Source organism: Nansenia antarctica (assembly GCF_963989245.1).
Source record: "Nansenia antarctica genome assembly, chromosome: 3".
Taxonomy (NCBI): domain Eukaryota; kingdom Metazoa; phylum Chordata; class Actinopteri; order Argentiniformes; family Microstomatidae; genus Nansenia; species Nansenia antarctica.
In genome coordinates, this window is record NC_137688.1 from 11,989,087 (window position 1) to 12,003,110 (window position 14,024).

The window sequence follows — 14,024 nt, forward strand, 5'->3', positions numbered from 1 at the left end:
CACATCAGGACGATACAGAAACGTGTTCTATTGCGATGGGTCGTCAAACACAACAAACAAAAGTCCTGGAGAGTGACTGATTCGACTTTAGGGCTGCAACTAACGATTATTTTGGTAGTCGACTAATCTGTCGATTATTTTTCCGATTAGTCGCGGTTAGTCGTCCAGTGCATGTTGTACCTCAACTTCTCAAGTCTGCACACCTGTGAATGTCACCCTGTTGTCCAGTCTCTCTGGCTTAACATACGTTCCCATTGCAAATTCAAATAATGACTCATGAAATATTTGAATTTGGACCTTCCAAAACATTTAATACATACAATAATCAATCTCTGTTTCAATGAAACAAAATAAATAATAAATAAATTAAATAATACAAATGAAAGTGCAAATATAAACTTTAAAAATACGATGCGTCGACACAAAAATTCCACGTCGACGAATTTTTATGATCGAAGTCGTCGATTATGTCGACTAATCGTTGCAGCCCTATTCGACTTAGCAACTGATCACAGAGACCTGTCACTACACTACCAGTCCCTTTTTAGGATGCATGTTACACAATACGTTTTATGATAATAAAGAGCTGTGGTTTACTTCATAGGTTGCTGTGTTATTACATTATCTGCGTCACATAACAGTGAAAGAATTATATTGTTAATCACAATTATTTCTGAGACAATTAACTGTACAGCAAAATGTGGAATTGTTACAGGCCTAGTCACTACATCAATCAGGTGTGTCGGTGTCGGTGCTGGGCTGAGCTGGAGCAAAACCTCCGGGACCAGGAGGTTGAGTCAGTCTCTCTGGTGTTACTGTGAGTGTCCTTTACTGACCTCCTAGTCTGGAGGAGTGTCCTCTGCTGCTGCTGCGGTCTCCCAGAATCACACGCAGGTCAGCGGTTGGGACGAGGCCCTCCTGCCTGCGACTCAGGTTCTGCACCAGCCTGGGGGCGGGGGGGGCAGGTGAGACATCAAATCACAGTCATAAAACCATGATAATGAGGCCTCGGTTAAGCCCTCGGTTAATGACACGGCCTCGTCACCGACGGTGACATCCTTCACCACACACAACGTCACTCACGAGACTCACCAGTGTCCATCGCTGTCCTGGTGCTGCAGCTGGATGACGTCGCCGCACCTGACGGTGACGTGGTCCTGCCCGTACCTGGGACACTCAGCCAGGGCCCTGTACCGTCCCGGAGCCTGGGGGAGGGGGGGGAGGACCAGCACCACAGTGAGGCTTACAGCCGGGGGGAAGGAGGTCATCGGAAAGGGTTCTACAGTCGATATCTGATACCGCTAAGCATTATGTGACACAGTCTGATCATTTGGTCCGCATATCGGCAACCAATCGAAATGTCCTGACTTTTCTTTTGAAACACGGAACTACGTTTCAACGTTGTTGAGAATCACGACACAAACTCGCTAGTCAAATCAAAATACTGCAACGCAATGGATTCGGTGAGTAATCCCCACTGCTACCTAGTTAACTATAACACTACTTTAGATTGTTAGCAGGCTCACAAAACAAACTGTGTTAGTTGACTAGCGATGTGTCATTGATTTTCAGCAACGAGGAAATGTATTCACATTTTCCGAAAGAAAAGTCTGATTATTCCATCAGATCCCGACATGAGGACCAAAGCATTAGAATGAGTAGGGAGTCCTGGGGTGAAATGCTAGACAGTACTTGAACCAGAGTGAGCGGTGGGGTTGAGAAGGTGAATCACCAGCTGAGCAGCGTCCTCCTCGGTATCTGACAGGTGAGAGGGGTCCTGATCTCCAGCCCAGTCCTCCAGACCCTCACAGATGTCTACTGAGTGAGGCGCACCGGGCCAGCCTGGACACACACACACGCACAGGCACAGGCACACAGACACAGGCACAGGCACAGGCACAGGCACAGGCACACACACACACACACACACACACACACACACGCACGCACGCACGCACGCACAGACACACACACACACACACAATTCCATTTTGGTAGCACCCTATTTTAAAAGTCCTACATACTGTACAGTACGTAACAGCAGATCATAACCAGGTAAATACTTTTTTGACAGTTTGAGTGAATCATCTTTCATGTAGCATCTCTCATTAAGTACCATTTAAGCGGAAGTATTTAGTTGAGGAGGTGAAACCCGGGGTGTTTATCAGGCAGCGTACTCACTTCTTCTGTTGAGCTGGTGTCGGGGGGAGCGGGGGTGGGCCTGGGGGTCCGGACTGCTCCGTCCTGACTCTGTGTCCTCTGAGCTGACCGACGCCCTCTGCTGTTTGCTTTGGGAAGGGAGAGAATAACGTCACAGTGAGTCCCCTCAGTCGGCCTATTGCATAACTTCGTCTCCAGAAGTACATAGAAGTTTCCCCTGACCACTGATACAAGGTCCGATATTCTCTGGTCCCTCCCAAGTTAGAATAGAATGGGGTCAGGGGTAATCTGACCCTAGATCTGTGGTTCAAGGCCACTTCTACCTTCGGCTCATCTCAACCAACCACGGAGGTCGTTCAGACGCCAGTCGAACGGCCCCACAGCACAGCAGAGCAGGGCACAGCAGCGCACAGCAACCACGAGACAAGCTCCTCGAGAGAGGGTGCACTGCACACCAGGGGGAGGCTGGCGGAGGTAGAAACCGGAGGGCGGGCTCATCGTAACGCAGGCAGAGAGGAATGAGGAACGGTATCCTCCGATTTCTACCTCCACCGGCCTCCCTCGGTGCACACACCGCACAGGGGCCGACTCTGACCTAGCCGGGCTGCTGTCACAGAGGTCAGAGGTCAGACGCGTGCGGGAGGGGCCAAGGAAAGATCTGGTCTCGGTTTATCTAGATCGGATTAATAGCGTTATCAATGTATTGACTTGTCTATGTCTAGGTTTTTTTTTGCTTTGCTTTCCAGAGCAAACAGCTAACGTTACATTGAAACATTATTAGATCTCAAACAGCGAGCCCCATCTTAAAGCAGTTGTCAAGTTGAAGGAATGAGGAAATCAAGATTAAAATGGAGTCAAGCCAAAACATCCTAATGTGTTGTTTCGTTTTTTTGTTGTTGTTTTGTTGTTGTTGTTGTTGATGATGTTGTTGTTGTTTGCTTTTTCTTTTTGCATTTCATGCAAAATTGCAAAATCTGATGCAGAGAGATGGGTGCAGTCGTTTCAGGTACCATGTCTGAGGTGGGAGGGGCTGCTGGGACATTGGGCCTTTCACAAAAAGACTGAAGGAAAAAAAGTGCATCTTGGGAAGGTTATGAGCCACAATGGAGGCTGGCTATAAGAAGGGGATGCAGATGACGGTCAGTATGCAAACACAGCAGCCCCTGAGTGGTTCTGGTCCCCAAGCCAGGCCATGCCGAGACCGGACCTGGGCCGGGCCGGGCCATGCCGAGCTGGGCTGAGTTTACCACTGAGCGTCAGGGCGGTGTCAGGGCGGTGTCAGTGGCGCTGGGGGCGGTGGCGGGGGCGTTGGCGGGGGGGGCGTTGGCGGGGGCTTCGGGGGCGGGTGCTGCTCCGTGAACGCAGACACAGAAACACGTCGGCCGACAGCGAGACAAAGTCCAGCCCCGGCAGACAGCCCTTAGGAGCGCCTCCAGACGGCCGCACGCCCCTGCAGGGTGGGGGAGGGAGGGAGGGAGGGAGGGGGGGGGGGTAGGCAACCACACACCACAGGAGAGAGGAGTGGGGCCTGGGGGTCTTCACACACAACCTGTTCCTAAACCTCCTCCTGCATCCTCACTCATCACACCGCCACATTCACGCCGTCAGAGAGCATTAGTGGACATGAGTGAAATGTGCCTCAGGAGTGAAAGAGAGAGAGAGTGTGTATGTTTGTGTGTGTGTGTGTGTGTGTGTGTGTGTGTGTGTGTGTGTGTGTGTGTGTGTGTGTGCGTGCGTGCGTGTGAGCGTGAGTGTGAGTGTGAGTGTGTGTACACTGTGCCCTCCAGGGTAGTGATCGGGCCCCTGTGCCAATATTACCCAGCATGCATGTGGACTTGGACTGACCTCTCAGAGCGAGAAGGAGACAGCTGGACGTGTTCTGCCGTTTGGCCTTGTTGACATGTTTCATCTGAGAGAGAGAGAGAGAGAGAGAGAGAGAGAGAGAGAGAGAGAGAGAGAGAGAGAGAGAGAGAGAGAGACAGAGGACAGAAGGAGACAACAAGAGGTGAGGAAAGAGAGACGTGAAATTAAGACCGAGGTCAGAATCGCCGGCCAAAGTGAGTGACGTTCAAACCTTTGAGCAGTTTCTGTTGGTTGGTGAGGATCCTGCGCAGCTCGTTGAGCCAGGCCATTTTGACCTCCACCGAAGGAGCCTGGGAGATAAGACGGATATAAGACCTGATTAGAGACAAGTAGGCTAAAGAAAAATGCAACAGGACCACAAGGGAGTAAACTGTATCTCTGGAACGCAGATGAAACTAGACACCAAGAAAAAAAGAGACGTCGCTCTCCAGAGCTTTGGCTATGCTCTTAGATCTATATTCCACGGGCTGCGCTGAGCTAACCCTTCTGTGAAGCTCTAAATACGTAATGTCATGCATGTATATTGCACATGTCTCCTGATATAGCTTCTTTTACACTTCTGCACATTAGATACTGTACATAAACTACCTCCCTATATATAGCTCATAACTATATTTAGCCCATAACTGTATTTACCTCTAAACTAAACTGATGTTTACAGTACTACCTCTGCACATACTGTATATTACAGTTACCTATCACTACCATTCTTGTTCTATTTATATCATGCCCTTATATCACTATTTGCACTTCTGGTTGGATGATAACAAATTTAAAAAATGTTGTACTGTATAGTACTCTGCGATGACAAAAAAGTTGAATCAAATCTAATCTAATTAAGCAATATCACACGAGAGGGAGTGCTGTTATACTGAATATCAGCACGGCTGTGATTCGGTCATAGGTACGAGGCCACAGGCCTCGAGTGTGATATTGCTTTTATACAACAGTTCTACAGCGCCATTTATTAGTTAACAGTAATAACCGACAATAGATGATGATTTGTTTGTTTATTTAATCATTGATTTTGGCTCTGCCAACAAAAATTTGTTCTGCAACTGAACTTCAACTGGACTGTTGCCTAGTAACCCGAACACAAACATCCGCAGGCTAGCTACTTTGTATTAACGGTCATTTAATAGAACACCTGTGCGGTGGAGTGATACATATAGTTAAAAGTCCCAGTTCTGTTATACTGGATATCGGCACTCATGGAATGCCACTTGTCCAATCAAATGACTTGGTCGGAACTAACTGTTGTATAATGGATGATGAAGCGCCAGTAGATCTTCTAGATCACAAACTGTAGCAACAAACTCCCTCCACAGGGAAGGGGGGGGGGACACAGGGTCTCCTTACCTGAACCACGTACACCTCCTCTCTCCCACTGTACCAGATCTCAAACTTCTTCACGTCGCCCTTGACGTTCTCTGTGATCCCCACCGCGCTCATCTGCGAGGAGAGACACACGCACACGTCAATGACACGTATGTAAACGGCTGCCCCCAGGGGGCTTACAGACACACGCAGCGCCTCGTATGTCAGCCACACGTCAGCCACACGCTGGGGTACACGGATGTCTCCGCACACACATGTCTCCGCTGCGGGAACCTGACTGACTTCCTGTTCAAACGACGTGATGATTAACAGAGAGCAGAGCAGCTGGCGGTGGGGGGACGCCAACCCCTCGTGCCCACGGGAACAGAGCACGTGTGTCATGTGTGTCATATGTGTCATGTGTCTGACGGTGCCTTGCAGTATACCCACACATCCACACACACACACACACACACACACTCACACACACACACACACACACACACACACACACAGGAGTGCACACGCAGGCGCACACACACACACTCACACACAAAAAACATGCACACAAACACACAAACACACACACACACACACACACACACACACACAAACACACACATGCGCACACGCATGCACGCACTCACACACACGCACTCACACACACACACACACACACACACACACACACACTCACACACACACACACACACACACACACACACACACACACACACACACACACACACAGACACACCCACCCACACACACGCACACACCTTGAGACAGTGCTTGAAGCCGTAGGAGGGGGTCTTGTCGCAGCCCTCCCCGTGCTCCTCCCGGCGCTTGCAGAAGAGCAGCGCCCTCTCGTACAGGAACAGGTGCCTCTGCATGGGCTTGAAGCGCGCCAGCTCCTTCATCCCCCTGGGGCCCTTCTTATGGCTGATCCACACGCTGAAGGAGCCCTGCATCAGCACGCGACCCAGGTCACACAGCTCTCCCTGGGGTAGGGTCAGGGGACGAGACACGGGGTCAGAGAGGGGTGAGGGGACGAGACACGGGGTCAGAGAGGCACCAGACACACAGCTCTCCCTGGGGTAGGGTCAGGGGACGAGACGCAGGGGTCAGAGAGGGGTCAGGGGACGAGACACAGGGGCCGCGTTCGTAAATTCGTTCGTAGGTTCATAATGGAACCAAGTCATTCGATCGGACAAGAGGCAGTCACGTGGGACGCTCCGACGCTCTCAGAGGGAATTTACGAACGCAGCCAGGGTCAGAGAGGCACCAGACACACGTACACACAACAGAACACGGGGTCCCGGAGGTGTTTGGGGGCAGTGGTGCTCAATGGGATATGACAGTACATAAGCATACCGACATCAGATGTAACATCACATTTCCCCGAGGCGGTTTTAAACCACAGGTCCCACCTCATAGCCAGTGATGGCGATCTGGTGCATGGAGTCGTTGACTGACTTGAGGAGGTCCAGCATGGCGGCCAGCGCCCCCTGGAGGTCGGAGGTCCCCTCACAGCCGTTGCTGTACTTCAGCAGCTCCTGTAGACACACACACACGCACATACGCATACGCACACACACACGCACACACACACGCACATATGCACACACACACACACACACACACACGCACACACATACACACAGTGAACTGTCTTTTTTTTTGTTAGATCATAATGGACAAAGAGTTTAATCTGTAATCCCAGATGTCCTGCGATTCACAAAACAATGGCTAACATATTTTGGGCTTAGCTTAGCATCAGGGTACTGTCCATGCTGCAATATGAGTTTATTTCTATTAGCATAGTTAGCGTTGATGTAAAACAGGGGCATTTGTGACAGTTCTGTTGCTTTCTCTCACTGAAGGTGTCTGGTCTGTATATGTGTGTGTGTTTCAGGGGTTTTCACCAAGGTCCAACCTTCAGAAGGAGCTGGTACTTGGTGAGGCGCTGGACCGGTTTCAGCAGGTAGGAGTCCAAGCCCAGTTTGTGCTCCAGCTTCTTCTGACACTCCTACAGAATCACGTGACAAGAAAAGACATTGTGGAGTCTTTGTTTCAATAATATCTACAGTATCTATTAAGTCTGTCATTCATGAATATCGACACCATCTACATTATGTCTTATTAAGTCTTACTAAGATTCTGGGTTTCCAAGATGATGTAATATTTGTCATTAAAACAATGAATTATTATTACAAATATTTCCGGCGTTATAGTGAAGAAGTACAGTTGAAGTACCACCAGAGGGCAGCGTGTGGCACCCAGACGGCCGACAGTGAAACAGACATACACAAACACATCAGATATGGATATGCAACAACAGACCTGGAAGAAGGCACAGTCTGAGTACTGCCTCCAGAGAGACTCGGAGCGCGGCTTGTTCTGACAGTAGCACTCGTACACCTGGAAGTTCTCCTTCTGGAAATACACACAAATAGACTTTCAACCCCTACGTAAAGAGACCACCTCGTAACCTAGACATTGGTTTGGATTCTTCATGAAAAGAGCCTGACTTAACACTAGAACAGACATGGGTGGGGTCATTTGACCAAGTGAGTAAAATGTTTTTGTTGTTTTTTGTAGTCGATCAAATTTCAGGACCCTCCTTTCATGACTTTTCCTAGATATGTGCGTTCTACCACCCAGTATCCTTACATTTTCAAAATCACATCAGGATAAGTTAGTATAAAGCAATTTTGCCGTTTTTCTGTGTAGGAGGCTGGCTAATTTACAAGATGCGCCAACTAGTGGTCTTTGTGTGTAAGTAGCAGCTTCCCATTGTCTCAGCTCTAATAGTAGGTAAAATAGGCATAGCTGTTCTAGTGTTACACAGTAGACGTTCCCTCACCCGCTCCAGGAAGCAGGCTCCTACCCCCTCTGGGGTCTCCAGACAGCCCTCCAGGTCCTGCAGGAAGACCCTGTAGGAGCCAAGAGGTCAGAGGTCAGGGGTCACAGGTACACAGGTAAAGGCGTAGCCTAACTTCACACAGAACTCACCCCATCCCATCCAACGCTGACACGCACACACACACACATACGCATGATGACTTGAAGAGTGTATGGGATGTTAAAGAGTGTATGCGCTGTCTACTTAACTGGGCAGGGCGGCAGCTGCACAGCACGCGCGCACACACACACACACACACACACACACACACACACACACACACAGCAGGGTCCTCTCGTGCCCTCCTACATTCTTAATGTCTACCACTCACATGGGGTCATGCAACTCAACCCCCCAGTGTGTGTTAGTTTCCTCTCTCATTGGCTTAATCAAATGCTCATTAGAGCAACTGGCATTTACCCGTGGTTAGAGTGCTCTAATTGGCTTACGGCCTCACGCAGGCGTCCAATTGAGCCCAGCGGGGGAGGAAGGCCCAGCAGGCAACACCGCTACATAGCCACGGATAAACACTTTAACACAGCTCTGATTCATGGGGAAACAGCTGAAGAGCATGATATATTATTGTGTAGATTCTCTTTTCCATTTTAACCATTTTAGCAGAGGCTTTTATCCAAAGCGACTTATAATTAGAGATTACAGATTACTGGAGTAATTTAGGAGTTAAGTGCCTCACTCAAGGGCACACTAGTGGTGGTGTTCCCCAGGTGGGATTTGAACTCATGACCACTCATGATGACGAGTCCAACTCACTCTCCACTAGGCCAGGGGCCACCACTACTACTCCCCTAAGACTGGAACAGTTCACACGAGGTCGTGTTGACACAGCCGGTCACGTAACACCGCTGTTTATACACACTCAAGAGATCCTTGAGAGAACAATGACACCAGCGATTGTGTTTTGTCTGTGTTCTGTACACCGCCCCGGGCCCCGCCCTGCACCACTGTGAACGCCCTCCAGGGGGCAGCGTCCTGTCCTTGCCTGCTGTGGAAGTTGTAAATCTCGGGCATGTTGCCAAACAGGACGTCCCTCTTACTGCGCAGGACGGGGGGCAGGTGGCCTGATACGGCAGGGTTGTCCATCTCCTCCCTGTAGCCCTGCACGTACACAACATCACACCAGTACAATAATAATAATAATAATAATAATAATAATAATAATAATAATGTAGACTTATATAGCACTTTTCTAGACACTCAAAGACGCTTTACAAACTGAAAAGATCGAGTAGTAATAATAAAAAGAAACAAAAAATAAATAAAATAAAGTATAGGGGCCTAATTAAGGTAGTGCTGGGGACACATGGGAAGGGGAGGGGGAGAGGGTTAACTGGTGAAAGCAAGCTTGAAGAGGTGGGTTTTGAGGGCCTGTTTAAATGTTGGGAGGGTGTTGGCCTGTCTGATGTGGTCGGGGAGGGCGTTCCAGACGGACAGGGCTGCGGCTGAAAAGGCCCTATCACCCCAGGTCAGTATAGGTATACAAGACAGTACAGTAACATAGTTGTTGTTGTCAACATTGTTTTCCTGGCAAAGTTCAAAATCCCCAAAAAACACCAGTCTGTAAAAAAACAAAATCACAAGGCCACTGAGCTGGTTGGGCGAAATGTAAGACAAACCACATGATGAAATGAAGTGTAAATCTCACCAGCAGCACTGACAGCAGCTCCTCTACATACACCCTCTCTGTCTCGATCAGCTCCCTCATCACATGACTGTGGAGAAAACACACCCACGCGCACACACACACAAACACACACGCACACAGACAAACACAGACAGACATGCAAACACACAAACAGACACACACGCACAGACAAACACAGACAGACACGCAAACAGGCAGACACACAGACAGACAGACAGACAGACAGACGGCCAGAGGGCATAATTAGCTCTGAACAGAAGGCAATCAGACAGACCAAAAGAGTAGAATCCCCCCCTCCCCCTCCCCTCTCTCCCCTCCCTTCCCTCACCGCTTTAGGATGTCAGGGCTGTCCTCCCCCTCCATGTTGTAGGACAAGGAGCTCCTATTCTCCTGGTAGTCGTGCATCACCTCGATCTGAAGAGGGACAGCGTACACAACCAGGCGTCACACGCTGTCATCATTCACTTTAAAAGGGGCAAGTCTGGGATTCGAACCATAACAAAGACATCTCCATGTCGCCACTTTTTGGGTAAACAGCTGAGGGATGGAGCTGAGGAGATGTGGAGCTATGGATGCCATGACTGACCCTCCATGAGATATTAAAAAAAATATATATAGTTTTAACCCTGTTTTGATGCTACACTGTGTACAGTATGCAGTTTACACAGTTTCTCTACTCAGATTCTCAGGTTCTATTCGGCCATTTATTCTCCCCCCCCCCCCCCCCCCGCACCCACCACAAGAGGGAGCCACCTCCCTAGCCGCCTCTCACCTTCCTGGAGTTGGGGCTCTTCCGCGACGTCCTCTTCCCGGGGAGAGACAGGTCGAAGGAGAACTTCAAACCGTCGCCACCTGCGACACAAAGAACGCCCGTCAGTGGGACTCGAAGGGACATCAAAACGATCCGCCTGACGCATGTTTCATGAGCTTTGATGAACCAAGCCATGGCGTGGTTTTCATCTTCTACAGAAGATGTCATCTTCTACAGTAGTTCATAGCTGGGGAGAAGTACCCAGGGACAGACGTTAGACGTCCATAGATCCCGCGGCAATTGGCTGCTCTGCCGTTGACCCCCAGAAACATGATAACTTCATACTTCTTCCTGTTTTGACGAGCACTCCACCTAATCAGAGGTAATAAGCAGCCGGCAGCCTCCAGTCGACCTCTTCTACTCTGCCAGTATCAGCACACCTAAAGCACTGGCTGACACGACTGACTGTCAGCCTCCTTTTGATCCTACCCTCCACCCACATCCCGAGATCACAGTCCAGCGTGTCATGTCTGTATGTGTATGTGTGTGTGTGTGTGTATGTGTGTGTGTGTGTGTGTGTGTGTGTGTGTGTGTGTGTGTGTGTGTGTAGTAGCAGTATGATATTAATCAAAGCAAACAGGTTTTTTCTCTTCATCTCTCCTCTTAAAAGGGGCTTCCTCCCCTCCCTTCTGAGCCTCAGAACAGTGCACAGAGTCGGGGGAAGACTCATCATCGTGCTCCCTCATTACCTCCAGCCTCACATCACATGATGGATCCTATGCTGGGAAAAGCAACTCCTTGATGAACATTAATGGGAAAAGACAAAGTCCTCCATCCTTCCCTTTTATAGCACACACATGCACACACGCACGGACACACACACACGGGCACACGCGCACACACATAATTGGGACAACATTAATTGGGAGCTGTACGTCTAGCTTTGTTCAGCCATCCCCCGGAGGCTAGTAGAAGATGAAAGGGTCTTTAATGTATATGAACCACATATGGCGCTACCGCTACCTAGCATCGTAGGCTACGTCCCCTCGAACTGATTACGCCGGACAGCAACAGCTCGTTTGTAAAGACACGAGCGGTAACGCAGACGGACATCAACTTGGGCCTCCTCATTACCGGAGCCTTTGGTTTGGCGGCTTTGATAACTTTACGAAAGGGCCACAGGGGAGTGGGGGGGGGTGCTGTGTGATGGAAGCCCGAGGCGGAGGTAGTGTACTGAGGCAGGGGAGGACACCCAGCACCCAGGGGAGCGCCAGGGGGACAGGGACAGAGGCCAGGCCGCCCGCTGGAGGACAGGGCCTGGGAAGCGTGAGAGCCCAGTGGGGAGGATGAAAGGTGCGCTGTAAGCCTCCAGCCCCCCCCCCGAGCAACTGTAAAGCTGTTTAATCCACTGTGACAAATGCCTTAGGTTTAATCAAAAGTGAAAGGTAAGTGCGTGCGTGCGTGCGTGCGTGCGTGCGTGTGTGTGTGTGTGTGTGTGTGTGTGTGTGTGTGTGTGTGTGTGTGTGCATGTGCTACAGGAATAGAGTGACCACTAAGAAGGAGTTGAACAGGAAGAGGAGGAGTCTGGATTGAGAGAGGAGAGGAGAGGATGGGAGAGAGTGTTGGTAGTGTGTCAGGAGGGTGTAGGTAGTGTGTCAGGAGTCTGGAGTGAGAGGGGAGAGGTTGGGGGAGGGTGTAGGTAGTGTGTCAGGAGAGAGTGTTGGTAGTGTGTCAGGAGTGTGGAGTGAGAGAGGAGAGGTTGGGGGAGGGTGTAGGTCAGGGGTCGGCAATTAGGTTTGGCCTCGGGCCCCCCAAAAATTAGCCACTAGATGGCGGGCCCGAACATAATCAAAGGATAATTTAAGTAATTGATTGTTAAAAAATGTGACACGTTCTAATGCTTTGACACATCGCTAGTCAACTAACACAGCTTGTTTTGTGAGCCTGCTAACAATGTAAAGTAGTGTTATAATTAACTAGGTAGCAGTCCAATCCATTTCGTTGCAGTATTAGGCTTGACTAGTGAGTTAGTGTTGTGATTCTCAACAACGTTGAAACGTAGTTTCACCCTTTTCCATAGTTTTTAATAATAAATGTGTGGACTGACGATGTATCGCAGCCTAACTTATTCTAATAATTATTTAACATACTTTTATTCTGAATGATTCCCCCCTCCTCCAGACAAGGTCACATTATTTATTATTGGATTGGTTGTTTGCGTGTCGGGTGAAGTAAGCTAAACATTTAACCTGCTAACTAGCAAGAGATACATAATGTCACTCTCCAAAGGTGTAAAGAGGAAAGTTGACGGTGAAAACAGGGCATTTAAAGAGGAATGGACAGCGAACTATACGTTCATCCTGGTTTCATCAATGCAAAGCCGTTGTGTGAGACTCACATCTTCCGTGCTCACAATGTTCCCTTTCTATACATGCGAGTCGTCCTTTTCCTCAATGAATGTGATAAAGACGCACGAAGGAATCGATAGATGCATAAAAATAAAAAATAAACTGCCTGCGGATTAAAGTGACGTCAATATCACCAGATATCAAGCAAATAGTGACCGATGGGAGATGCCACTTTTCACATTAAGTGAGTACCAAGCCTGTCGTTATTGTATTTAATAACCTAATTGTATTTTGTATATTTTGAATGAATGGCTTATGGCTCATTGTACTTATTATCCCTAATAGCGCGTTTGCTCTGTCGTTTCAGGAGCATAGGCCTACCACCACTTTTGCGCCGATTTTGTTGTCAATGTTTTTCAGAAAATTAAACAGAATTTGCTTTGTTACTGTTCATATGTGTGTTGCAGTCACATACGTAAACATTACGTTTGAATGATTTAATGAGCTTTCAAACCACACCGCATGTCGGCTATTTCAGCACCACGCCTTGTCCACCTGCTTATGATTCACTATGAGGGGTTCAGCGTCAGTGCGCTTCGGTGCACCCCGCTGCCTGATTGTATGTGCCTGTGTCATTCACTCTCAACATGAATAAAAGTACAATAAGCATTATTCAGGTGGTGGTAGATTCTCTATTCGGACATTATAGGCGCGGTGTGGGACTGTCGGTCCGATATTGTAAAAAAAAAAAAAAAAAAAAAAAAGGGGGATTCTCAAAATAATCTGCTGGGCCAAATATTATTGGTGACGGGCCAGCAATGGCCCACGGGCCGCCTATTGCCGACCCCTGGTGTAGGTAGTGTGTGAGGCGCCTGCAGCCTGCGGCCCCTGTAAAGCTGTTTAATCCACTGTGACAAATTCTAACGTTGAATTAAATATGAAAAGTGTGTCTGTGAAATGTGAAATGTGTGTGCATGTGTGTGTGTGTGTGTGTGTGTATGTCTGTGCGTATACTAT

At 48.9% G+C, this 14,024-nt stretch overlaps 1 protein-coding gene across 1 annotated transcript in view; it reads right to left on the reverse strand.

Annotated features, from left to right (window-relative positions):
* mcf2a (MCF.2 cell line derived transforming sequence a) overlaps nt 1-14,024 on the reverse strand; it is a gene marked incomplete at both ends in the record, with an annotated part of 31,134 nt that overhangs the window by 997 nt on the left and 16,113 nt on the right. The window contains 16 exons of the mRNA XM_080526919.1: nt 837-946; nt 1,093-1,205; nt 1,733-1,842; nt 2,182-2,288; nt 4,006-4,069; nt 4,235-4,313; nt 5,383-5,475; nt 6,120-6,341; nt 6,771-6,896; nt 7,277-7,369; nt 7,684-7,776; nt 8,207-8,276; nt 9,246-9,361; nt 9,909-9,975; nt 10,237-10,322; nt 10,681-10,760. Coding sequence (XP_080383045.1) covers nt 837-946; nt 1,093-1,205; nt 1,733-1,842; nt 2,182-2,288; nt 4,006-4,069; nt 4,235-4,313; nt 5,383-5,475; nt 6,120-6,341; nt 6,771-6,896; nt 7,277-7,369; nt 7,684-7,776; nt 8,207-8,276; nt 9,246-9,361; nt 9,909-9,975; nt 10,237-10,322; nt 10,681-10,760 — 1,629 coding nt within the window. The remainder of the gene's footprint in view (nt 1-836; nt 947-1,092; nt 1,206-1,732; nt 1,843-2,181; nt 2,289-4,005; nt 4,070-4,234; nt 4,314-5,382; nt 5,476-6,119; nt 6,342-6,770; nt 6,897-7,276; nt 7,370-7,683; nt 7,777-8,206; nt 8,277-9,245; nt 9,362-9,908; nt 9,976-10,236; nt 10,323-10,680; nt 10,761-14,024) is intronic.